Raw genomic sequence first — 27,218 nt, 5'->3', positions numbered from 1 at the left:
CCTCCTCTTACAACATTATGTATGAGTATATTATATGTAACATGATGGTGTAGATGAAATGATTTGAGATTGAAACTTCCTATGGTATCCTCTATATCTTTCTCTGTTGCTCCCATACCCCAATGGCAAAGTCCCCTTTCTACTTTCCTGGTTGTTGTAGTTACTAAAGATAACAAATCATTTCTGAAGACCTTAAGTGAGGAGGAGCCTCAGTTGAGAGAGAATATTCATTATTGCCTTTATGGGCCTGTATTATCCCACTCAGTAGGTCAATTTTTAGTTAAATACATTTACCAAGTCCAAGCATAGAGAGGATTGTGTAGAATATGGCTGTGTGGAGAGGTTGGACATCTCAGCTGTTTGGGGCTTCAACCCAAGAGATATTTATGTGTCTTGTATCACCTGCAGTATTAACCTTTAAATATTCTATTGAAGGTCATGTCTGGGAAATTCTGGGAGTCATGTATAAAAAAAAGACTGAAAGATCATTTAATATCCATGTGCTTATCAAAATGTGTAAATAATTTTAAAGGAAAAATTTTATTTATTCCTAAATTTTGACTATTTTTAGATAGATTGTTCAAATTTTTTTCAATCCTTTTCACTTTTACCTAACATTTCATGTGGTGAATATTTTGAACAAACAGGCTGTGTCAATATTACAATGCCTCAGTAGTTAATTTTTAATTCTTTCCATATTTCCTAGAAAATTACTGTGACCATTAGAAATACAAACAATTTTAACACAAATCTGTAAAGGGTTCTCTGCTGTAATGTAAAACGGGGCCATCCCATATGAGGGTGTTTGGATCAATAAGTGAGTTAGTTAAACCTCACCCTTTCCAAACCCTTTGTATTATTAGATACAGGTACCTTTCTATAGGTGGGCATTTTAACATTTTTTTTTTAGAAATCACTCAAGGACATATTTTAACAGAGAACATACTCTCCATATTCCCAAGATGAGTGAGCAGGAGGTCACTTTCTCAACTGTGAGATTTCATGAGTCTTCAGGGTTGCAGAACCAGGTGAGGCTTGAAGAGACCAAGGGACCTAGAAAAGCTGGTCCCAGAGGTAAGTTTTTTACATGTCTGAAATCACTTTTTAAAAAAATGTTTTTTGAATTTTTAATAATTTAAAAATATTCTACTGGCTTTTATTGAAAAGTATGATGTTCTACTTCATCCGGGCTTGGTTATGCACAAGGGCTAGAGGGAAGAAAAGAGCTGGAGGAAAATTATGTACAAAATTGTTCAAAACTATGTTTAAAAACAAAACAATCAAGTTTTAAAATTACAAAAACAGAAAGAAAAAATATAATGTTACTTCTACTTTTCAGTGCTTGCTGGTAAGGGAATAAATCAGATGGGTTGATTAGAATAATCAGAATCTGTAAGAAAAAATTTCTTGAGAATCAAGAAGTGAGAAATCATAAGAAGTTTTTTTTGTTATTTAGTCTAGTCAAGAAGAATTTTGAAACTTTTAAAACTATCAGAAAAAACTAGTGTTTAAAAAATATGAAATGTTCTAGAGAAATGAACTTCTAAGGAAATGAAGCTTATGCATTAGAAATAATACTTTCACTCCAGAAGAAAGTGTTTTAATTGCCAAAAATACCTAAACTTTAAAGCTAACAGACAAACCAGGGTATGGAAAAGCACCGAGTGTTCTAGAGAAATAAAATTTTAAGGAAATGAAGCTTTTGCATTAGAAAGAATACTTTCACTCTCGAAGAAAGTGTTTTAATTGTCATAAATATCCCAACATATTGCAACTAACCAAAAACAGTTGTCCATCAGAAGAAGTTTCTTCCTGAGAATAAAGTTGTAGATGAAGTGGGAGGAGATGAGAAGATTAGTGTGTGGGGGAATGAGTAAATCCCAGGGTGAGACCCTCCCCCTTCAAAAAAAATCAAAGACTAACTTCGTTTACTAATGAAACTGAGAAAATCTTAATTTTTATTCTTTTTGGTTATGCTGTACACACTGTCACAGCTGTGCTCCAAGCTGAGATCTTTTTCTTTTTTTTATATAGTGGTAATCAGAGGCATGAGTTTCAGATTCCAAATGTGTTAGATACACCAAAATATTTAGTATTGTATAGAGCAATTTTGAACTTACAGGAAAAAAGATATTCCAAGGATGGGGATACATACAGATCAGGTCTAGAACAACTGTATTCCTTACCAGTACTCAAAAATATCCATCTCTCTTTCCTTCCTCTCCATCCTCAGTTATCTTTCTTTGTGGACTGCATGCCCCAGCTTCGTATCTTATACTTAAATTGTATCTATGCCTCCAGTGCCTTCTGTATAATGTACTTTTATTCCTGTGGAACTGGGTGAGGGAACATGCCAGTCATATAGCTCCTTCTAGGCTGAATCAGGAGGATTCACAATACAAAGTCAAGGCCTTGTTCAAAATTTTGTGAGACTTCACACCTGTAGGATTTCTAGAGTGGGTACATTTTAGGCAGAAATCTACACTTTTGAGTGCACATTTTCAGTCAATTCAAATAATAGACTTGTGCAAAATTTTCCCTTGTTTCCACGATACATAAATTATAAATAGTATTGAGATGTGGTCTATTAATGGAGATTTTCCTGCTTTGTTTTGCTTATTTAAGTGTGTTCAGTTTCCTGGCAGCTCATTGTGATAACTCTTGGAATCCTCTGTTTCCTTCGGCTGGTAATTGCTGCTGTGTTGATGACAAACAGTGAGTAATTGAGATACACCTTCTTTGACATTCTTTGACTTCTTTGACATTGATGTCTAAAGCTATTCTAAAGAATAGCTTTAGACATGAACTATGCATTTACACACTCTATCCTTTGTACTGTCTATAATCAGGGGATGAGCTAGAATCTCTGGACATTAATATTTTTTCCTGACACACTGCAGTGTCCTGTTCTCTTACATACCTAATCTGTTAGCTCTGGGGCTCTTGGGAACTGCCTGTTCTTTATCATTCTTGGTAATGTTCCTTTTGTGAATTTGGTCATAGCCTGCATTCTGGGCTCAGGTGAGGTTGGGTCTTATGTAAATATTTTGTGAGGAAACAATGACCTTCTTTTCCTTTGTCTTCAATATATATTTAGGTCATGGTTAAATAAAAAAGCTTCACCTGTACAGAGAAATTAAAGGTTAAACTTTGTTGGATTCCTTCATATTTAAAAGAAAATCACTTACAGGATATATTTTAATTTTGTTATATATGTGGATACATAGCTTTCCATATGCTCCCATAAGAATTTTGCCATTTCTTAATGATTTTCATTTCAAATTTTCATGGTGTGTTAAGTATTCACTGAATATTATACTTAGGTATTTATCTGGAAATTTGTGTTTGTAAAAATGAAGTAATTGGATATTACTTTCACCATGATTTTATTCAGCTGTATTATTTATTTTACAGTCAACTTTCTTATAGAGAAAAATTGTATCTATTTCTATAGTAGTTAATTTCAATATTTAGTACTTATGAGCATTTTTGATATTATGTATGTTACTAATTTTAGTTTTACAGTATAGTCAAGAAAAAAATGAACTTCAGGAAACTCTAACCAACCTCCAACATAACTGTAGCATCATGCAAAATGGCATCGACTTAAAGGAAGAAATTTTGAGAAATATGTCTATAGAGTATAGTGCAGTCAATGATTTTCTGGACTTCCTCAACACAAAACAGATCAGACGGTACATCAAGACCAAGACTGTTTCAAATTCCTCACCACACACAGGTATGTAGTGGGGGAGGACCATGAATACAGAACTGCATTATTATTTATTGTTTCTTCTCGGGAAGCTTTGAAGTCCAACCAGAAGCTTAAGATGCTAGTGCTGTCTGGTTTAATTGTTTGGAGGTTCCCTATTTCATGTAGGGACCCAGAAACCAAGAAATCTCTACTTGGATTAGAATATCTAGTTTCTAGAAGTTAGTGTCTGTTTGGCACGCCTACTGATCCCTGGGGATGTAATTAGACATCAGTGCACCTGAGAAATTCCATAGTTTTAGTCTATGGGAAAAATCTGAGTTTCTAACTTTATTGCTGACAGAACATGGAACTTTTTTGTAAGAGTGCAACATAAAATATTTATGCTAAAATGGACTTAGACCATTTACATGGATGCAGTAATAAAAATAATTATTTGTGTCTCTCTCTCTGTGTGTGTGTGTTTGTTTGTGTGTGTTTTCCACCTGACTTGTTTTGAGAAAGTTGGCCAGTAGTAGGATATGATGATTCTCATTATGCAAAGACTAATTTTGTTAAAACTGCTACAGTATAAAATATATGACAGGAAAAAAACTCCAAAAATATCACTGCAGTATTTCAGACCCATGAAATAGGTTTTGTGTCACTACTTTAAAATAACTTCATTATCTGTAATGGTAGCATAATGATTTAATCCATATGATTATGAGGTTGAGGAAGGAGGATTATAATGTTCAGGACAATCTGGACAGTCCAGCAAATCCCAGGCCAGCCTGAGCTACACAATGACACCTCTTCATAGAAAAAGGAATGTTGAAGTTAAAAGAGCATGGACATTCCCAGCACCTGACTAGACAAAATGTTTATATTGATGGATCTTGCTACTGCACACATTTTAATGTATTCAACTTGAAACATCTGGGTTTGTGGGCACACCACTGAAGACATCAATACAAATGAGAGAACAGACTATCAATATCAAAACTTCCCTCTTATGTCTCTAATTTTTGTTTTCTTTTCTTTTTAAATTTAATTCAATATTTTTTACACTCCAGATTTTATACTCCTCCAGGTTTACCCTCTGATTATTTCACATCTTATACCTCCTATCCCATCTCCATGAGGATGTCTCCACCCAGCCCCAGACACCTGACCAGACCAAACTTTCCTACTCCCTGGGGCCTCCAGTCTCTTGACAGTTAGGTGCATCTTCTCAGACTGAACCCACACCCTGCAGTTCTCTGCTGTATATCTGTTGCAAACCTCATATCAGCTGGTATACGCTGCCTGGTTGGTGATCCAGTGTCAGAGATCTCAGAGGTCCAGGTTAATTGAGACTGCTGGTCCTCCTACAACATCACCCTCATTCTCAGCTTCTTCCAGCTTTTACCTAATTCAACCACAAGGGTCAGCAGCTTCTGTCCATTGGTTGGGAGCATATATCTGCATCTGGCTCTTTCAGCTGCTTGTTGGGTCTTTTGGAGGGCAGTCATGATAGGTTCATTTTATGAGCACACCATAGCATCAGTAGTAGTGTCAGGCCTTGGGACCTCCCCTTGAGCTGGATCAACATTTTGCCTGTTGCTGGATCTCCTTTTCTTACTGAAGGCATCAACATAATCAGGAGAACAGATTATCAACATCAAAACCTCCACTGTATGTCTCTTATTTTCTTAAAGTAACAGTATTTGAAACAGTCCATGGCACAATGATAAGTGTACAGTAGTGTGTAGACTAGTGTGGGCACAGTACATTACTATAGATCTAGAATTATGTAATCAGTTTGTCTGCCTCTTAGTAGCAAGTACTCTTTGCCTTTCCTCTGGCCTCTGGTGTCTCACAAGTGTCTGCTTCATAGAACTGGGCTGTTTTAGAAACCTGATCAGAAAGGATTCATAAAGTGTGGTCCTAGGCCTGGTATGTTTCACTTTGCACATAACCTTTAATTTCAATGGTGTTCATTAAACAGGTCAGCATCTTGTTTTTGTGTTTGATTTGAGACATGATATCATTCTGTAGCCCAGGATGACATGGAACTCACTGTATAGCCAAAGCTGGTCTGAAATTTACCACTTAGCCTTGCTTGGCCTCCAACCAGCAGTGTTCAACCTGCTTCTCTCTTTGGAGTGCTCTGGTTATAGGCATAACTCATCATGCCAGGCTGATTCATTTCTCTTTAAAGGATAAACAATTTTCTTTTGTGTATATGTCTTATATTTTCTCTACTGATTCATCCATGATTGACACAGGAAATATTTCTATATCTCTATGTTATTAACAATGTTTCATAGAACATGGGGGTGCAGGGATCTTCTGAGAATCATAAAATCTCAATTTCTGAGTCATATGAGATTTTAATTTTTTACACAGGCTTAATAAATATATTATTTTGATAGATTTAGCAATTTACCTTCTTTTTTCTAGACAGAGGTGTTGAAATATTCTGGTTCTGCTATGGTATAAAATGTTATTACTTCATCATGGACAGAAAAACATGGAGAGGATGTAACCAGACCTGTCAAAATTACAGCTTATCTCTACTGAAGATAGATGATGAGGATGAACTGGTACTGTAAACACTTACCCTTTTATTCTCTCTAACCCTGAATAATGAGATACTGAATCCAGGTTATTTTTTTAAACATTTGTATATTTTTTTTTTCTGTAATGTGAACAAAACTGTGAAACACACGACTGTTAAGTGGAGACTGGTTTCTATAGAAACACTTCTATCTTTCAGTCTTCTACAAGAGAGTCTTTCAGAAAGCATGTCTTTCCCAGATGAAGTTTAATCCTTTGGTACAGCATATCCTGTTACTGACAGTCTTTTATCTCCATAGAGTGTCAAGAAAACCCCCTTTGTCTAGGGTTTGCTCTTTGGAATCTAGAAATGAGGCTACCTGAGATGAGTAATCAGATGACAACAGGGAAAGTAGCTGGCCCTGTCTGTAAAATGGGATGATATGAGAAATGTGGAATTACAGGGTTTTACTGTCAACCCCAGGGTGATTTTCATGGATATATGCATAATCATTAGTGCATAGTGTTCTTATGTTCTATAAAAAGATATCCATCTTTAGAAATGACTATTTAAAAGAAAACAAAGTTTCCAAGATTCTGGCATTTCCTGTTTAATTTGGTTGTATGCCAAGGCTAAGCTGGGTCTTTAGGTAGAACTATTGCTAGTTTTATCAGAAACCATTATGTGCACTTCCAAAGTGGTTGTACATTTTTTCACCCCCATCAGAAATGTAGGAGTATCCCCTTGCTCCACATCCTTGCCAACATGAGACATCACTTGAGTTTTTGATCTTAGCTATTCTGATTGGTGTAAGATGGCATCTCAGATTTATTCTGATTTGCATTTTCCAGATGACTAAGGAGTTTGAGCATTTATTTATTTGCTTCTCATCTATTTGGGACTCCCCTGTTGAGAATTCTCTGTTTAGCTGAGGCATAGAAGATACAATAGAAGAAACTGATTCATCAGTCAAAGAAAAATGCTAAATATAAAATTTCATGACATAAAACAGCCAGGAAATCTGGGATATCTTGGAAAGACTGAACCTAAGAATAATAGGAAAGGAAGAAGTTAAAGAGTCTCAGTTCTAAGCCCACAAATATGTTCAACATAATCATAGGAAAAAACATTACCAACCTAAAGAAAGAGGTGCCAATAAATATATAAGAAGCTTTTAGAGCACCAATTACACTAGGCCAGAAAAGAAAATACTCCCACCACATAATAATCAAAATACAAAATCTACAGAGCAAAGAAAGGATATTCAAAGCAGCAAGGGAAAAATGGTAGGTCACATACAAAAGCAGAACTACCAGAATTGTAAGCATCTTCTCAATAGAGACTCAAAATGTAAAGTGGCTTAGGCAGATATCTTGAAACCTCTGACAAACCACAAATCACAATGTAGACTACTATATCCAGCAAAACTCTCAATTATAGATGTAGAAAAAAATATTTCAAGATGAATCCAAATTCAAACAATACCAATCCACAAATCCAGCTCTATAGAACATACTAGAATGGAAAATCCAACCTAAGAGGGTAACTACATCTAGGAAAATACAGGAAATAAGCAAATCCATATCAGCAAAAGTGAGGAAAGCACACAGAAACACACACACACACACACACACACAGAGAGAGAGAAATTAACACCACTAACATAATTAAATCTAAACCTACTCATATTTTAAAATACAATTACTCACTTAATTTGACATCATGTCACTCAAATGTTATATTAAAATATACTAAATACTAGCAAATATCTCGCCATCTCCTTCTCAGTTCTGTCACTTCTGGATCCTCTCTGGAGCATGGACAATAATGCAGTGTTTTACAGAGCAATTTTCATCTTTATGAATTTTCTTTGAAGACAGAGTGTTACTTCCCATATGAACACTTCCTATATGCTTATGAAGTATTCCATAATTCACATTTGAATAATTTTATAGAGCATTAGAAGTTTTTTTTAATGATCTATAAGTTATTATGGGCCTTGAGCAGGAAAATTGTAAGTTTAAGGACAGGCTTGGTTACATAGTGAGACTTGGTCTAAGAAACAGTCACAAATCTTGTCATGATCCCAGTATCTCAGGACACCTGAAGGTTTTATTTTAAATAACTTATTGAAATGACATCAGTTTTGATATACATGTGCTACTATTTAGGAAGTCACATTAGAAAATGAACATGGTTGGACTGAGCAGTGGGAGGACAAGACAGCAGAGAATGACACAGAAATGCTGGGAACTTTTCCTGCTAGTTCTTCTCTAAACAGACAGAAATTTCATCATCAGGTGTGTTATTTTCTTTACAGAAGTTCCTTCGGCTCCAGATTACTCCTGACAATTACTGGATTGGATTGTCATATGATAAAGAAAAAGAGAAATGGTCATGGATAGACAAAGGTCCATCTAAACTGTGAGTTTCCAAATCCTTCCAAATCCAACACTGGTGTGTGAATTGGGAGAATTGTTTACAAAGGTTTTTCTCTCATTTCACATGGCTTTCCTCATTTTCTATGGAGCTCAGGGGCAAGGACAAGTTTCATAAGGCATAGTCTGAAGAAGTGTTACAGAGGGAAGATATATGGTCTAGGAGATGACCAAAAGTGTCTTAATAGTGCATACATCTCAGGAATTCTAAGTTGTGAAGGCCACTAGAAAGTAAACAGCTTGAGGTGGTGTGAAGTGACTGAATGACCATGACAGATACATTGAGTCAGACATTCGTGTGACATTTTTTATTGTTAGCTTACATAATTATTGGTTACTTAAAAATATAAAAACATGTTTATCTATACATACATATGTATGCCCTACCTTCCATTTCCAGGTGTTGTGCTGTGTAGACTCCAAGCTTTATGTTTATTTATAATCTGGTAGAAAATTCATCACTGATTATGATTATTAATAATATTTTTCTTGAGTATTTCACATTTATAAAATAAAATATGATCATGTCATCGCCATTCTGCCCTAAAATCTACCTCTGCATCAGCCCTAACATGTGCCCTGCTAATTTATGTCTTTGTAATTAAGGTGCATGGTTATAGGCCATCCACTGGAGAAAAAAAAAAAACCCACCAATGGTCACACTATCAAGAAAAGAATGAATGGCTTCTTTCCAGCATCTGTCACCTAAGAAAAGTGATTGCTTAAGATGCAAAAGATTACAGCCATCTTTATGGAAATTATCTTCTCCAGAGCCTGTATTTAACAGAGCTTTTTCCCTTCTCTGGTTCTTACATTGTTTCTATGTCCTCTTCGATGCTATTCCCTAAGTCTTGGTGGTAGTACGGAGGAGAAGACGTTGATGTAGATGTCTCCTTTAGGGCTGAGCACAAAATGCTTCTCCTAAGCATTTTGACCAATTTCTGCCTCTCTTGACTGACTTCTACTTTTACCCACTGTTAAAGTAGCTTCTCTGATGAAGGTTGAAAGAAGTTCAGGTTTAGGGCATAACTATAAAAGTTAAGAATGTAATTCAACACCTGACCACTTAGCAGAGTGATTGTAGTAAATTCCAACCTAGGTCCTGTGACTTCCCCAATCTTGGATTTTTGATTTGGATTACAACACCAAACATGTTTTCCCTTGTGGTAAAGACAATTAGAAAGCATTTATTTATCCTATAACAATGGTAATACTGGGTACATTTGCTTGGTCTGCAACAGGTCACCATTGTAGGGATGCAGTGTCTAGTGCATTTTTCCCAGCAACCTGTAAAGCAACTACTAACCCTTAGAAACCAGCCCAGGGGAAGATATTTCCTTACTGGTTTGAGGTTATTTTATCTATGACTTGATGCCAATGTGTGGAATATCTTCAGCAATAAAATCTTACCATATAGTTATAATGAGTAACCAAAGACAGTAGCAATAGCCTTGCTACGTGGGAGACCTCTGTTGTCTCCATGACCAGTAAGTAGACCTCTGGAGACATTCTATGCCTTGCACTTTGTTTTTCTTTTAAAAAACACATATCTTCTGGAATTATAACTCTTCTTTAAAGTTAAATTTTATTTATTTATTTATTTATTTATTTATTTATTTATTTATTTTTCTTTAATCATTTTTTACAGTCTAGTCTGTATCCTCCTCCTGGTCTGCCCTCTGACTGTTCCTCACCCCATACTTCCTCTCAGTCTCCAAGATGATGTCCCCATCCCACCACCAATCCCACCCCACTAGACCTCTCCACCACCTTGGTCCTCTTGTTTTTCTAGGGTTAGGTGTATCTTCTCTCACTGATGACCAACTAGGCAGTCTTCTGCTCTATATAAGTTGGGTGTCTCATATCAGCTGGTGGATGCTGGCTAGTTGGTGGCTCAGTGTCTGAGAGATCTCAGACAGTCCAGTACACTTGAGACTGTTGGTCTTCCTAGGCAGTCGCCTTCCTCTTCAGCTTTTCCAGTTTTTCCCTAATTCAACCACATGGGTCCCTGGCTTTTGTCCATTGGTTGGGTGTAAGTATCTGTTCATAATGTCATTTACTTTGTGGCATCCATCATTCATTGAGTTTCTTCTTCAGCAGCTACAGAAACTATCCAAGGCATGGTACCCGAGTAATAACTTTCTCAGGAATATTTTGATCAGTGCCTTAAAACATAACTGGTCTGGTTCTGGGTCAAGTATGTTGTAAATGTGACCCTTTCAGTCTGGACATCTAGGTTTCAGAAAATATCTTCCTCTCTTTCCTTGAAGAACATTTTAAGCACAGAAGTAACCAAAAGACAGGAAAATTATAAGATGTATTAAGTTCTAATCACAGAGATTATTAGTATTGTTATTAATTTTTCTATATAAATTATCATTTCATATAGGGTAGCCCTAGTCCTCAAGGATCTATCTCCTAAGCACTTGGATTTCTGGAATTTGCCCCTGTGGCTGGTCACAGAGGTAATAAATTTGTTTACAGCCCATAGAAGTAAACAGATTCAGAGATGAGCAAGTGGTAGCATTTAAAGTGAGGTTTCAGAGGGAGAGAAGGTGCCTGCATCCAAGTTAAGATATCTTTGTCCACTTTGTCTATGCTACAGAACTATTTCCTGATCATGGTGTTGTTACTAGAGCTAGACCTGAGCTTTAAGTAAGGGAGTCCATTGGAGAGAAGGTTCCTACAGCCACCACAAGCATTTTCTCCTGTGCAAAAGCACCAAATTTTGCACATCTGTTGCAATGCCATCTTCTAATGAATTCAGTAAGAAGCATGCACCTCACTTTTGTTTCTTGTGTGCAGGTCTAAGTGAGCATCATTGTGGGAGTAAAGTTAAGATCTCATGATGCAGCCTATGTGCTTCATGTATGTTTGTGAATAGTTAGTGTCTGTTGGATCCTTTTCTTCTTTGTCCATTTTTAATACACATCCTTCATAGATTATACCCAAATTAAATCTCATGGCTGGTTAATATGTCCACTGATTCTCCCCTGTCCTGTCTGTTATTCATGGCCACTTTGGTTTCATTTATCTTCCTTTTCAGTTCCTACAGTAAATCTAAATACTGTATTTCTTCCTGGTTTAAAATCAAGGTTAAAGAAAGGTGGTCATTTATTAAAGTTTTATCCCTTTGCCATTTCAGCTTCAATGAGCTTGTTGGATGTCTGTATTTGTCTAATATTTTTTGACATAAATTCTAATTAGGCTAGCCTTGTTCAAATTCACTGTATTTAAAACATGCCTTGAATTTCTGAAAATTTTTTGATATTTTCTCAATTTACATTTCAAATGTTATTTTCTCCCCAGGTCTCCCCTCCTGAACCCCCCTATCTCATCCTCCAACCCCTGCCTCTATGAGGGCACACCCCACCTACCCACTGACTCCCACCTACCAGCCCTGGCATTCCCCTACACTGGGGCATTGAACCCCCACAGGACCAAGGGCTGTTCCTTGCCCTGATGTCTAACAAGGCCATCCTCTGCCACATACATGGCTGCAGCCATGGGTCCCTCCAAGTGTACTCTTTGGTTGGTAGTCCAGACCCCTGGAGCTCCATGTGATCTGGCCAGTTGACACTGTTGCTCTCCACCCACAGGACTGCAAACCCTTTCAGCTCCTTCAGTCCCTTCTTCAACTCCTCCATCAGGGACACACATATGTTCTTTTGTGACTGGGGTACCTCACTCAAGATGATATTTTCTAGTTTCATCCTCTATGTTTGTAATCCATAAAAAGACAAACATAAAAATTGACTGTTACATGATCTTAGGGATGTAAAGGCAATTAGGAAAACAATAGTGATTTCACCTGGGATGGATCTCTATGTGGGGCACACTCTGGATGGTTCCTTTTTCAGTCTCTGATCCACACATTATATCATATTTGCTCCTATGAGTATTTTATTACTCCTTCTAAGAAGGACCAAAATGCCCACACGTTGTTCTTTCTTCTTCTTGAGCTTCATGTGGTCTGTGAGTTATATCTTGGGTATTGTGACCTTTTGGGTTAATATCCACTTATTAATGAGTGCATACCATCTGTGTTCTTTCATGACTGGGTTACCTCACTCAGGATATTTTCTAGTTCCATTCATTTGCCTAAGAAGTTCATGAATTCATTGTTTTTAATAGCTGAGTAGTATTCCATTGTATAAATGTACTACATTTTCTGTATCCATTCCTCTGCTCAGGGATATCTGGGTTGTTTCAAGCTTCTGGCTATTATAAATATGGCTTCTATGAACATAGAGGAGCTTGTGTCCTTATTACATGTTGGAGTATCTTCTGGGTATATGCCCAGGAGTTTTATAACTTGTTCCTCAGGTAGTACTACGTCCAATTTTCTGAGGAACTGCCAGACTGATTTCCAGAGTGGTTGTACCAGCTTGCAATTCCACCAACAATGAAGCAGTGTTTCTCTTTCTCCACATTATCCCCAGCATCTGCTGTCATCTTAGTTTTTGATCTTAGCCATTCTGACTGGTGTGAGGTGGAATATTGGGGTTGTTTTGATGTGCATTTCCCTGATGATTAAGGATGTTGAACATTTCTTTAGGTGCTTCCTGGTCATTCGAGTTTCCTCAGTTGAGAATTCTCTGTTTAACTCTGTTCTCCATTTTCAAATAGGGTTATTTGGTTCTCTGGAGTCTAACTTCTTGAGCTCTTTGTATATTTTGGATATTATATGTCTATCAGATGTAGGATTGGTAAAGATCTTTTCCCAATCTATTGGTTGCTGTTTTGTCTTATAGACAGTATCCTTTGCCTTACAGAAGCTTTGCAATTTTATGAGGTCCCATTTATAAATTCTTGATTTTAGAGCATAAGCCATTGGTGTTCTATTCAGAAACTTTCCCACTGTGCCCATGTATTCAAGGCTTTCCTCCACATTCCCTTCTATTAAATTCAATGTATCTGGTTTTATGTGGAGGTCCTTAACCCACTTGGACTTTAGTTTTGTACAGGGAGATAAGAATGAATCAATTTGCACTCTTCTACATGTTGACTGTCAATTTAATCAGCACCATTTGTTGAATGCTGTCTTTCTGATCTTACTGGATTCATTATTTAGTATTTAAATGACCATTTTACGTAGATTCACATTTCTTCTTGCTCTGACTATCAGGAGAAAGAGTGGCTGCCAGGCTTTGCTGAGCCTATAAAGTGTCATCTCTTTTGAAGCCTAAGCCTGTATAGAAATCTGCATACTGGCCAGGTGGTAGTGGCACACGCCTTTAATCCCAGCACTTGGGAGGCAGAGGCAGGCGGATTTCTGAGTTTGAGGCCAGCCTGGTCTACAGAGTGAGTTCTAGGATAGCCAGGGCTACACAGAAAAACCCTGTCTCGAAAAAACAAAAAAACAAAAACAAAAAAAACAAAAACAGAAATCTGCATACTGACTGTTCATAAGTGCATTATTTCAGGTACTAATTATTAGTTAATATTTAATTAGGACCTCACTCTATAGCCTAGTTTGACTTGATTATAATCTTCCTAATTCAGTTTCCCATGGTGAGGTTTTAGGCCAACCTCAGCTTTCCTAGTGTTATACTTTTTAGTCAACATTTTGACATACAGTTTTAAAACATATAGTCATTGCACTCAATATATCATTCTGCAGAGACATGCAGTTGTGTTGCATGCACGGGAGTCAGTCAATCACCATGTTTCAGCAAAGTCCCATGAGTTCTGAGGGACAAGGAGGAAAGAGAACAACAACTGCAACAGCAGTCACAATCCCTCTTCTGGGATTGTATTCCAAACCACTATTCCTCTTTAAAAAGGAAGTATATATGACCTTTGACTGTGTGCCGAGTAATGTATTTCTTCTTTTACTCTGCTGCTTTTGCAAAGAGTATAAAAGAAACTCAACTTTAATATAAAATTATCCCTCAGAATATGGAAAACTAAGTTAACTTGCTAATGAAAAATTAGCAATGTAGACTATATGAAGATGAGTTGGTATCAAAAACCCATTTTTACTTTTCATTTTTAATTCATTTTTTTTGTGCCATGTACACATATGTGCATATGCATCCCACAGCACAAGTGTAGCTAGAGGGCAATTAGGGAGTTGTTTTTCTCCTACTATGTGGGGGTCTGAGGTCTGAACTCAGGTTGTCAGGTTCAGTGAGCCATGTTTCTGGCTCAAGACCATTTTTTATGAGTTTAGAGAAAATTAACAGTTTTTATTGGTACACTTATGATTAAGTTCATATTCTGTACATTTTGGTTAATAAACCTTGTTTTAAAACCTTGGCCTAAATCAATATTATCTTCAAACTTAAATTGCTACTCTTTTATATTTCTTTGTTTTATAGTGATTTATCTGTAATGGAATCACTATATAAGACAGAGGCAGTGCATTTTTCAGTTTCACAGATATAGATAATGATAACTGTGGCACATACAACTCCTGTGTCTGTGCAAAGAGAATAGACAAATTCTCTGATTCAGTGTGACAAGTGAAGAAAAGGTAAAAGTAGAACATGTTGTCATTTTTGTTGATTTTCTGTGATGATCTTTGAATACTTAGTGACCAAAGGTTTTAACCACAGGTCTCAGTCCACTGTGCAAATAGGGGGATGAGCTGGAAAGGGAAGAAATGCTCTTCTGAAATCTGTCTTAACATTGCATAATGCCATTTATTTTCCTGGTACACAGAGCAGCTTTGTTTGTAGAATTGATTCTATGTAGAATGGATCCCATTGCTCAAGGCCTGAAGAATCACTCTCTGTTTCCCAAATGACACAGAAGCAAATATATAATCCTGATAAATAACACACACTTAGTCATCACTGGATCAACTATTTCAAAATCCACAGTTCTGATAGCACAATTAAGAACTAATATGTAGTTGTGGGTTTCTATTTGTTATTTGGTTGGTCAGTGTTTGTTACTTTTTGTAAATAGGATTACTTATACCTTTAGAATGCATTTATTTGCTGTAAAATACATGTTTAGAGTTAATGAATAGCTGCTTCTTATACAAACTTTTGTAATCTACACATTTCCTCATTCACTTTCTTTTTCTCTTGGATCAATTTGATGAAAGTGGAAATTGTTCAGATATAATAATAATCAGTATAGCCAGCTGCTTAAGATACTTCAAGACTTAGAATCTTACAGGTACATAAGTTTGTGGGCAGCCCAGGCTTCACAGTTTGTTTGATGTTACTGTGTGCTACAGAATTAGAATCTGTGTCTTATAAAGCCTACTAATGATGATGATGATGATAATACTAAAGCAGTCTAGAACAGAAATAATTTCTAGAGTGAAGCAATATCTTTTGTAACATCATACTACACTTCAAATATTCAGTATAGATCTATTAATATGTTTTAATCCATAATCCATATTATTCAAAATTGTCAGTGTTCCATATTTCCTCAAATTCAGAATCATGTGGTGCATTCACTTGTAATGTACTTTAGTTGTGAAATAGTTTGGCTCATTGTTTGTTTCTTTCACAATTAAATCTAAAAATTTAAGCCTTGAAGTTGAGTCTACATATAAATGTATCCACTGTAAGTCATGAGAAATATGAGTTTTAACAAATATGCATATCTTTTCAAGCACCATTCTTCAAGCTAATTTTATTTCAACTTGACAGAAGTCATCTGAGAAAAGGTAATATCAATTGAGAATGTGCCTTCATAAGATATACCTGTAAGTAAGCCTGTAAGGCATTTTATTATTTAGTGACTGATACAGGAGGGTCTAGTTTACTGTGGGTATCACTCTTGGGATGATGGTGTTGGGCATGTTAAGAAAGTAGGCCAAGAAAATTTTGGGGAGCAAGGCAGTAAGCCGCTCTCTGCATCTTCAAGCTTCTGCCCTGTTTGATTATTGCCCTGACTTTCTCTGATGATGGACAATGATATGGAAGGTTAAGCAAAACAATTTTTTCCTTTGCCAACTTTCTTTAGTCCTGTTGTTTCCTCAGCCAGAAACCCCTTATCCCATCCTCCCTCCTCCTATATTTATGAGGGTGTGCCACCACCCATTCACCACTCTTACCTCCTTACCCTCGAATACTCCCTCACAGGGGCAGCCAGCTATCAATGGACCAAGGCCCTCCTCTCCCACTGATGCCCAACAAGGCCATCCTCTATTACATATACAGCTTGAGACATGGGTCCCTCCATGTGTCTTCCAAATGGGGTAAAGGGGATGGCAGTTATCTGAAATGTAAGTAAATAAAATATCCAATAATAAAAAGCAAAAATAAAAAACCCCAAATACCCAAACAAACAAACAAACCAACAAAAACCAAAAAAATCTATATTAAGAGGACAAACAAACAAACAAACAAAAAACAAAGTTTTTCTGCATCCCTTACCTGGACCCAGGCAAGCAGACTTGTGGATTCTTTTTTTTAAATTCTTTTTTTATTTTTTATTGATATTTTATTTAAGTTTCATATATAATACCTTCCCCCCCACACCCAGGAATCCCTGTCTCATCCCCCCTCCTTCTGCTTCTATAAGGATATGCCCTCATCCACCCTCCCACTTTCACCTCCCCAACAATGATTAAGGATATGCCTCATCCATCCTCCCACTTTCACATCCCCAACAATGATTAAGGATATGCCTCATCCATCCTCCCACTTTCACATCCCCAACAATGATTTCCCTACACTGGGGTGTCCAGCCGTCACTGGACCAAGGACTTCCTCACCCACTTACGCCTGACACTGTCCTCCTCCTCTACATATACAGCTGGAGCTTATACTATGAGTGTGGTATAGTGCAGAGCATCATATACTATGCACAGATTTTTAATTGGCTCCATATTTCTCATCATCATTCACTGTTATTGTTGTAAGTATGATACTTTAGCTATCCTTAACTGTTTTCATAGATCAGAGGCATGTCTCAGTCATGGTCCCGTATTGGTGATATATCAGAAACCAGAAACTCTGAACCAGAATATTGACTCAGTTTCCAAATGGAGCAAATCATGAAGAAATGATTTCACAGTGTCTCATTTCTGATGAAATCAAGAACAAATTTGTAGCCTTTTGGGAGAAAATAGGATTTGTAGATAAACCGAAAATTGGCAGAGCAGACCATGCAAAACAGGAGAAAGGCATCTTCTGAGAACCCATTGCTAAAGGAACTGTAGAGGAAGCAAAGGGATGGACTTTACAGTGTATTTAAAAACAATGGTTCATTTCTGTACTGGACCATCTTAAATGACCTCTGTATTTCTGTATTGGATCTCCTTGAGAGACCTCTATGGTCCATGCTGTTCCTGGAGGCCACTGTGGTATCCTTGGTCTGCTGTTACAAGCCATATTGAAGGCCATGTTCCATGTGGATAGTTGTGGTCCTACAGTAGCCTGGAGCCGTGTTAATGTCTTGGCCTGAATTGCCAGTAAGGTCACAGGGATATCAGCAAATTGTGCTGATTTGAGAGAATGTGTGTATATTCTTGATCTGTAATGTGTCCAGAAACCATTTGAAAGTCTGTGTTGAGAGTTGAGGGGTTGGCCATAGGAAGTTTGACAATGTTTCAGTGACTATATGGGCAACACAAATTACACTTGTTTAAATTTTTTGGTATTTTTGGTTTTGTTTAAAATTTTTGTATGCTTTCCATCATCTTTTTCTTATTTTGGGGGCAATAGTCACAAGAGTGGGTGCATACATGGGAGGAGTGAGAAGTGAGTGTGTTTGCAATTTATTTTGTGAAATTACCAAATAATGAATCAAAATGTGAAAAGAAGAACTAGGATTCAGTTAAGAGTTTCTGCTTGTTTGTTGATTTTGTTTGGTTGGCTAGTGTTTGTTACTTTTTGTATGTAGAAGAAATTATCCTTCATAGAATATATTTATTTGTTTTAAAATATAAATTTAGAGTTGATGAATATTTGTTGGAATAATTAGAGAAACTCAAATAATCTCCCATAATCTATACATTTTTTGATTCACTATCTCTTCTGGATTTATTCGATAAGTTGAAACTACATACACACAGTCATATTCACTAAGGCAAGCTGCATGTGGTAGCTTTACCATTTGGTTGAAGTCATTCTGTGCTACAGAGTGAGACTCTGTCTCATGAAGTCTAATAATAATAATGGTAATGTGATAATGTTATGCTGTCCATAAATATTTTTTAGGGTCAAGCAATTTCTTGTATATTATCACTCTAAAATCATAAAGCACAAAATTTCCTTATGTATCTAGTAATATTTTAATCCATAAGCCACATTCATAATTGTCAGTTTTATGGATCACATCACTGTTTATATTTCTTCATATTCAGAATCATGCTGTACATTCGCTGTAATGCCCTTTAATTATGAAATGATTTGGCCCGTTTTTTATTTATTAGTCTGTCAGTTACACTTTTAAAAGTCAAGTCTTGAAGTTCGTGTCTGCATGTAATAAAATGCACCCACTGTACATTGTGAGATAAATTAACTTTAATAAATACAGACACCTTTGAAAGCACCACTGTACAAATTACTTTATGTTATTACAGAAGCTAGAATCATCTGAGAGGAGGGAAGGTTAATTGAGTAGGTGCCTCAATAATCAAGGCTGTAAGCAAGCCTATAGGGAATTTCCTTAAATAGTGACTGATGTGAGAGTGCCCAGCCTATTGTAGGTATCACCCCTGGGATGGTGGTGTTGGCTATGCTAAGAAAGTAGGCTGAGCAGATTCTGGGAGCAAGACAGTAAGCTGCACTCTTTCCTGACATCTGCATCAGATTGTGCTTTTCAGCTTCTGCCCAGATTTGCTCTTGCCCTGGCTACCTTCAATTAAGGATGGTGAAGTAGAAGTTTAAGCAAAATAAATCCTGTCCTTTCCAAATTGCTTTGGCCATAGTATTTTGTCACAGCAATAGAAACCATTAAATTAAAACAGAGCAATTATTTCATGCTTTAAAGTTCTTTTCTGAATCTTGCCCCACACCTGGCTCCAGGTAAGCAGACTGGTGCTTTCTTGTACTATAAATGATTATGGCCTAGTGCAGAGTGTCATTTACTATGAACATATTTGTGTTTGGCTCTGTATTTCTCTGTATCTTTTACTCTTATCATTGTCACAATGATGTTTCAGCTAACTCAATATCTTTTCTTATGTCTGTGTTTTCTCCTTACAAAGCATTTTTGCATTGCACCAATACTTCACAATATTTTTTCCATTAACATATTAACATTTGTTTCCAAATTTTGACAATTATAAATTTTTGAAATTTATAAAAGTTGGCATGTATATTCACGTGCAAGTTAGTGTGTAAACAAATTTTATTCCATTTGAGTAATTATCTTTTGTGAACTATCTGCTGGGTTTTTTCTTACTTGTGCCTATATTCAACATTCACACATAATTCCTTGTCTGTAATTACTAAACTGTCTTTATGGCTATCTCATGTGCATATCCATTCCTAATGTATTTTACCTGTTATATCTATGCTCAAGACAAAACTTGGTTTAATTAATATTTCTTGTTTCTTTCACATTCCTAAATCTGTCAAGTATCAATATTCCATTTCTCCTCATCTTAAACCAAAAGTTCAAAGACAGTGACATATTTTGGTAAAGAGTGATCACTTTAAATTCTCATTCCTGTTTAGTAAGGGTGGCTATCATTTTCTTTGCTTCTTTGACAGAGTGAGCCTGAGACCAGCCTCAAGCTCCCCATGTAAGGAAGGTTAGCATTGAACCTTGAATCCTCCTACCTTTATTTCCCAAATTCTGGGACTACAGTTCTCTCCCACTAGGCCTATATGGATCAAACATTGAAGAGCTTCATTTTGAGTGTCAGATTTCTCTATTAGGAAAAAAAATGGCTGCAGTGCTTCTCTGAAAATGTGAGGTTTGATCCAACCCCTGCTAATATCTCAGCATGAGTAGAGATCTGATTTATGCTGGTTTATACAAGAAGATCATAATTGTGAAATAATTACTTTTTAACTTTTGTGTTTGGTACATAGCTAAAGGCTGTCACAGAACTCACAGTCCTTCTGTTTCATTAGTCCTATGTGCTAAATTGCTCTGTGTTCTAATTATCTTCTAGTTTTCACAATTTACCTTTTTTTAAGGAAAGTTATTTTATATCCTGTGATATATCATCCTACAGATTCTCATGTTTCTGTGAAAGTCCATTATCTAGGATGTGGGGAAGGAAAAGCAGAGAATAATCTAAAATATTAGTTACAAGCCTTCATCTATGATTGTATTTCAAATATTTCCTTCTCCTTAAAACATAAGCATATGAGACTGTGTTCTGTGTGTGTTTTTACTTTGATCCTAGCATTTTTATAGACAAGAGAGAAATTTCTTGGCATAAAATAATTCCTTGAAAAATTTGAAAATCAATTTTTCCTGCTGATCTCAAATTGCAAGTGTGAAATAAAAATGGAGATTTTGTTGTGACAAAGAGACCATTACTTTTTAATGGGCTTAGAGAAAAGAAAATATTTTAGTGATGAACTTATGATAAATAGTTACATATTTTGCCTTCTTTGGTGAATAGAATTTTAAGAATCATGATGTATTTCAGAGAAAGTTTAAAATAAATCAGCTGAGCATTGTTGTTTTTGTTCTTCAGCGACTTGAACATAAAGAAGTTCAACTTAAATGATGGAGGATGTACATTCTTATCTAAAACAAGAGTAGAGAATACTAACTGTGAGAAAACATACACCTGTATTTGTGAGAAGAGACTGGATAAATTCCCTGATTGAATCTTGAGTGTGATAAAGGTAAAAATGAAATGTTCTGATTCTAATGTGTTTTCTGTAATTAGTACTATTTACAAACAAGTATTTTGATCATAGGACTTAATCTGCAATGCAAAAGGACAATATGGAAGATGTTGGGAATGTTCTCTGGAATCTGACTTGACAAATCAGAAGATATCTTCCTTCCTTGTGGAGACAAGACAGATCTCTGGTGCATGTACAGGCTTTGTTTCAAAGCTTGAAGGAATCTTTTTTATTTGTTTGCATAAACTACCATAGAACTAAATAAAGAACCCTAATAAACAGCCTAGATATTTTATTATGAGTAGAATAAATCATCTTAATTGAAAGCACATTTAAGAGCTACACTATAGCCCTTGACCAGCCATCTTCCTTGCTTTCTGAGTCCTTTGCATCAAGCCAAGGTGCCCTGGTCAACCTGCTATATCAGGAAGACCTTCATTCTCCATCCACCCATCTGCCCACTTTCATTAGATCTCTGGCTACTGAACGGACCTGCAGATCCTGAACAATACAGACCTGGAGACCCAGAACCATACAACCCAAAGATCCCCATCAGAAGACTGCCACACCAGGAACATTTTTTTTCTAGACAGAAAAGAAGCAATAAAGAGAGATAGAAATAGAAACAATAAAAAAACCATAAACTTAGAGATACTGGATATGGACAATCTAGGAAAGAGAACAGGAACAACAGATACAAGTATCACCAACAGAGTACAGGAGATGGAAGAGAGAATCTAAGGTGTAGAAATACAAGACTAGATATTGATACACTGATCAAAAAAAAAAAACTTAACACAAAAAATTCCATATACAAAACTTCCAGGAAATCTAGAATACCATGGAAAGAACTAAGCTGAGAATAATAGCAATAGCAGAAAGAGTTCCATGTCCAAGGCACAGAAAATATTTCCAACAAGTCATAGGAAAAAAAACAATCTAAAGAAAGAGTTACATATAAAAATACAAATGCATATAGAACACCAGTTAGACTGGACCAGAAAATATAATTCTCCCCTCACATAATAAACATAAGAGACAATATACAGAACAAAGGAAGAATATTAAAAGAAGCAAAGGGGAACAGGCAGGTAACATACAAATGCAGACTTTCCAAAATTAACAGACTTCTGAACAAAGAATCTAAAAGCTAGAAGGACCTGGTTATGTTGCAACCTCTAAAAATCCTGACTCCACCCTAGACTATAATCCCAGCAAAACTCTCAATCACCATAGATTCAACATACATGGAGAAAACAAAATATTTCAGACAAATACAAAGTCAAATATTATCTATCTGCAAATAAAGCCCTATAGAAAATACTATAAGAAATACTCCAACCCCCAAAATAACTACATCTAAGAAAACACAGGAAATATGTAACAGCATATATTGAAAAACAAGGGAAGAGTACATACACACACACACACACACACACACACACTAACACCAGCAGCACAGTAACAAGAAATAGCAATCACTGATCATTAATATCTCTCAATATCAATGGACTCAATTCTCCAATAAAACACACAGGCTAACAGAATGGATGCAAAAAACCCATAATCCATCATTTTGCTACATACATGAAACACAACTCAGCAATAAACATAGATATTACCTGAAAATAAATGTCTGGAAAAGAAATACTCCAAGAAAATTGACCCAAGAAGCAAGCTGCAGTAGCAATTCTAATATCTGATAAAGTAGACTCTCACCCAAGATTAATCAACAGAGACAGGGAATAACATTTCAAACTCTTCAAAGGAAAATTCTAACAAGAGGATATCTCAATTCCGAACAATGAGAGCCAAACACAAGGGCATCCAAAGTTGTAAAAGAAACATTGCTAAATTTTAAATCCCGCATCAAACCCCACATATTAATAGCAGGAGACTTCAACACCTGACTCTCATGAATTGACAGTTAATCTAGACAAATACTAGGCAGGGAAATAATAACAGTAACAAACATTATGAATGAAATGGACCTAACAGACATCTATGGAGTATTTTACCCAAACACAAAACAAAATAGCTTCTTTTCAGCAGCTCATGGATTCTTCTCCTAAACTGACCATATAGTCAGTCACAAAGCAAGCCTCAACAGACACAAGAAAATTGAAATAACGCTTTCTATCTCATCAGACTACTGTGAATTAAAGCTAAATTTGAACAGTAGAAGCAGCAGAAAGCCTACACACTGGTGGAAATCGAACAACTCTCTTCTCAATGATCTCTGAATCTGAATAGAAAAGAAGAAAGAAATTAAAGACTTCTCCGAAGTCAATAAAAGTGAAGGCACTACATACTCAAATATATGGAACACAATAAAATCAGTACTAGCGGAAAGTTCTTAGCACTAAGTACCTCCACAAAGAAATTAGAAAGTTCTCTAACCAGCAAGAGTACACCTGAAAACTCTAGAAAAAAGAAGCAAGCACACCAAAGAGGAGTAGAAGGCAAGAAATAATCAAAATCAGGACTGGATTCAATCAGTTACAAGCAAATAATATAATACAAAGAATCAATGAAAGCAAAGTTGATTCTTTGAGAAAATCAACAAAATAGACAAACTTTTAGCCAACCTAACCAAAAGACAGAGAGACAGAATCCAAGTAAACTTAATCGGAAATGAAAAGTGAAACATAATAAAAGATACTTAAGAAATTTCCTGGTGTTTGCTGGTCTGGGTGAGTCTGGAGTCTACCTCTTTTGTTCCTGGGTTGCTTCAGGTCTCTTAGTTGGCCTGTGGCCCTGGTTGTAGCAGACCTTCTGTGGGACCTTCCAACTGGGGAGTCTTCAGAGGGGCAGAGAAATTGCTGATCTGTTGCCCTGGCGGCAGTTGATCTCTTGGGAGGTCTTCAGACTGTTGGCTCTTCAGAGGAACAGTCAAGGTGTTGTCCTATATGAAGCTGTCCTCCAGAGGGACCTATGGACTGTGGTTTCTGTTTCCCTGTGTGTATCAGAACTCCACAGATGCTTTCAGTCTTTTGGGTCAGTGCCACAGAGACCCTGGGAGGTCTTCAGACTGCGGTGTTGGTTGACCAGTTGCCCTTGTGCAGAGGAACTCCTGGGATGCCTTTAAGCTGTGGTGTCTTCAGTGGAACAGACAATCTGGCAATCAGTTGCTCAGTTGGCCTATGTGCAACTGATCTCCAGGGATGTCTTCAGGCTGTGGTGTAAGTTGCCTTGTGTGTAGCAGATCTCCTGGGATGCCTCAGACTGTGGTGTCAGATGCCCTGAGTGCATCAGATCTCCTGGGATGCCTCAAGATGTGGTATCCTCAGGGGAGCAGCCTTCCCAGCAGAAAGGATTAGACAGGGGAGAGTGAAATTTGGTGTGTAGAGATTTTGGGGGTTCTGAGTCTTCTGTGCTCCCAGCAGCAGCTATGGTACTTCAGGAGGGTACCATACCCTAGGGTACGCAGCCTAATCTTCCGCCCAATCACCCAAACCCTATACTGAATACTAGTAGCAAACCTACTTATCTTAACTTGAATCGGAGGTCAACCAGTAGAACACCCATTTATTATTATTGGTCAACTAGCCTCTATTAGCTACTTCTCTATTATTCTAATCCTTATACCAATCTCAGGAATAATTGAAGACAAAATACTAAAATGAAACTTATGCCCTGATAGTATAAACATTACTTTATAATGCTCTGAGTGCAGCAGATCTCAGATGCCTCAGGATATGGTGTCTTCAGGAGAAAGAGTCATTAGGTCTTACTTGAAAAGCATGTACTCTACAAGATCTTAAGGAAATGGACAATTTTCTGTAAAGATAATACTTACCAGAGTTAAATGAAGATTAGGTAAACTATTTAAACAGCATTAAAATTCCTCAAGAAATAAAAGCAGTCATTAAATATCTCCCAACTAATAAAGCACTGGGCCAGATGGTTTTAGTTCTTCAAGATAATGAAGTATGAAGATAACCTCCTATCATTCAGCCAGTAAACTTCCTTCCTGGGCATTCCATCCCACAAAAGCTATTTTATTCCTGGTTCACCACAGATAAAAGTATATGTATTCACATGCACCATCAAACAAACCAGTATGAACAAGTAAGGTTCATCTCTTCATTAAGAATAGTCCCCTGGAGAGCTTGTTTGGAGGTTCTAGCAGGGGAGCACAGCTACTCGTATACCCTTGACCGAAGACCGGTCCTCCTCTATTCGGGGAAGGTCGTCCTCTTCGACTTGAGTGGATGGTCGTCAGCTGACATTCATCCTAAAGCCAGGTTCAGAACTAAATGTTTTAGTTAGGATAGATGACAGAGGTGCTGGTTAGTCAACAAAAGGATGGACTGGGTATTAGGACTATCCTGTACCTCACTGGTACAAATTGGCATAATTATGTTCTAATTGTATTTTGAGAGAAAAGTTTCATTTTAACAGGAAAGGTGATGTGTAGGAGGAGCTAAGGTAGGAGGAGTACTGAGAGGAAGAAAAGGAGTAAGAAGAGGAGAAGAAGAAAGAGAGGAGAAGCTAGGTGAAGAAAGAGAGAAAGAGGGGGGAGACAGGGAGGCAGAGGTTCAAGTATCTCCACCAGTCAAAGATAGTTGTTATATCTAGGTTGGTCAGTGGGTTACACCTCTGATTGAACAATTCCAAACTTATAAAGCCTATGATTAACATTATTTTTTAAAAATGTATAAATGCAAAAAGGAAAAGAGGGCTTGGGATAGGGGTTTCCTAAGGGGGGGTTGGGGGGGAATGGGGAAAGGGGATGCCATCTGAAGTGTAAATAAAATATCTAATAAAAAAATTAAAAAAAAAGAATATATAAAAAAAAAAGAATAGTCCCCTGGAAGGCCTTCATCTTAATGAGCAGAGCCTAAATCTCCTGAAGAAAAGGACTTCATCTACAGCCTCTTTTTAGTGTTCACTCAAAATCAGATCAGTCTGTCCCTCTCAGGCTCTGCCTTGTCCTTCTTGCATGGCTTGTGGATGCCCTGAAGGTAAGTGGGGACCAGGAACCATAACACTTGCCACAGACCACTCCATTTCACTTTTTAGTCTGGTAAAGGAAAACACAGACGGTGGACCACCATTAAAGACTTTATTCTGCTCCCCTGAGCTGAGTGCTGGCTACACTCCAGACACCCCCAGCACTGAGGTACGACACAGCAGGGCAACTGTTTGCTACTTATAAACATTAGGATACATTTATATAATGTAGATATTTATGTCTATTCTCCATTTCAAGTTACTGTAGTATAAAAGCTGTAAGGTTTATGTTCATTTCTGACATGGTAGAAAACTTCATTGATTTTCTTTATTAATAATCTCTTATTCTTGAAAATCTCATACATATACAGAATGAAATATGATTGTATACATCACCTCCTTGCCCCCTCAAGTTTCCCCTGATGTGCACTAACATGTTCTCCTCCAAACCATGTTTTTTTTTCTTTTTCTTTTTAAAATTTATTTTAATTCTATTTTTACAGTCCAGACCATATCCTGCTCCTGGTCCACCCTCTGACTGTTCCACATCCCATACCTCCACTCCCCCTTCTCCAAGGGGGTCTCCTCACCCCCCTTCATCTCACAAGATCTCTCTACTCTCTGGGGACTCAAGTCTCTTGAGGGCTAGGTGCATATTTTCTAACTGAGTCCAGACCCAGCATTCCTCTGCTGTATATGTTTTGGGAGCCTCATAGCATCTGGTGTATGTTTCCTGGTTGGTAGCTCAGTATCTGAGAGATCTCAGAGATTCAGCTTAGTTGAGAGATCTCAGAGGTTCAGCTTAGTTGAGAGATCTCAGAGGTCCAGCTTAGTTGAGACTGCTGGTCTTCCTATAGGTT

At 37.0% G+C, this 27,218-nt stretch overlaps 1 protein-coding gene across 1 annotated transcript; it reads left to right on the top strand.

The window, feature by feature from the left end:
* Window positions 1-932: 932 nt before the first annotated feature.
* On the top strand, window positions 933-21,676 carry LOC117714915 (killer cell lectin-like receptor 4). Its single transcript, XM_034511667.2, has 7 exons — window positions 933-1,074; window positions 2,626-2,715; window positions 3,518-3,739; window positions 6,137-6,279; window positions 8,554-8,657; window positions 21,246-21,399; window positions 21,475-21,676. Exons 1-6 carry the CDS (start codon window positions 963-965, stop codon window positions 21,379-21,381), a joined length of 807 nt encoding a protein of 268 aa, XP_034367558.1. The 5' UTR covers window positions 933-962; the 3' UTR covers window positions 21,382-21,399; window positions 21,475-21,676.
* Window positions 21,677-27,218: the final 5,542 nt, after the last annotated feature.

Source organism: Arvicanthis niloticus, chromosome 9 (genome assembly GCF_011762505.2).
Source record: "Arvicanthis niloticus isolate mArvNil1 chromosome 9, mArvNil1.pat.X, whole genome shotgun sequence".
NCBI lineage: Eukaryota > Metazoa > Chordata > Mammalia > Rodentia > Muridae > Arvicanthis > Arvicanthis niloticus.
Note: the sequence above shows the minus strand (reverse complement) of the source record. Positions and strands in the feature narration are given on the sequence as shown.

Excerpts from the sequence above, each read along its gene's own strand:
- LOC117714915 (XM_034511667.2), top strand. The coding sequence starts at position 963 with ATGAGTGAGCAGGAGGTCACTTTCTCAACTGTGAGATTTCATGAGTCT. Across the intron at positions 1,075-2,625 it reads TAGAAAAGCTGGTCCCAGAG|TGTGTTCAGTTTCCTGGCAG; the intron begins GTAAGTTTTTTA and ends TGCTTATTTAAG. Across the intron at positions 8,658-21,245 it reads GACAAAGGTCCATCTAAACT|CGACTTGAACATAAAGAAGT; the intron begins GTGAGTTTCCAA and ends TTTGTTCTTCAG.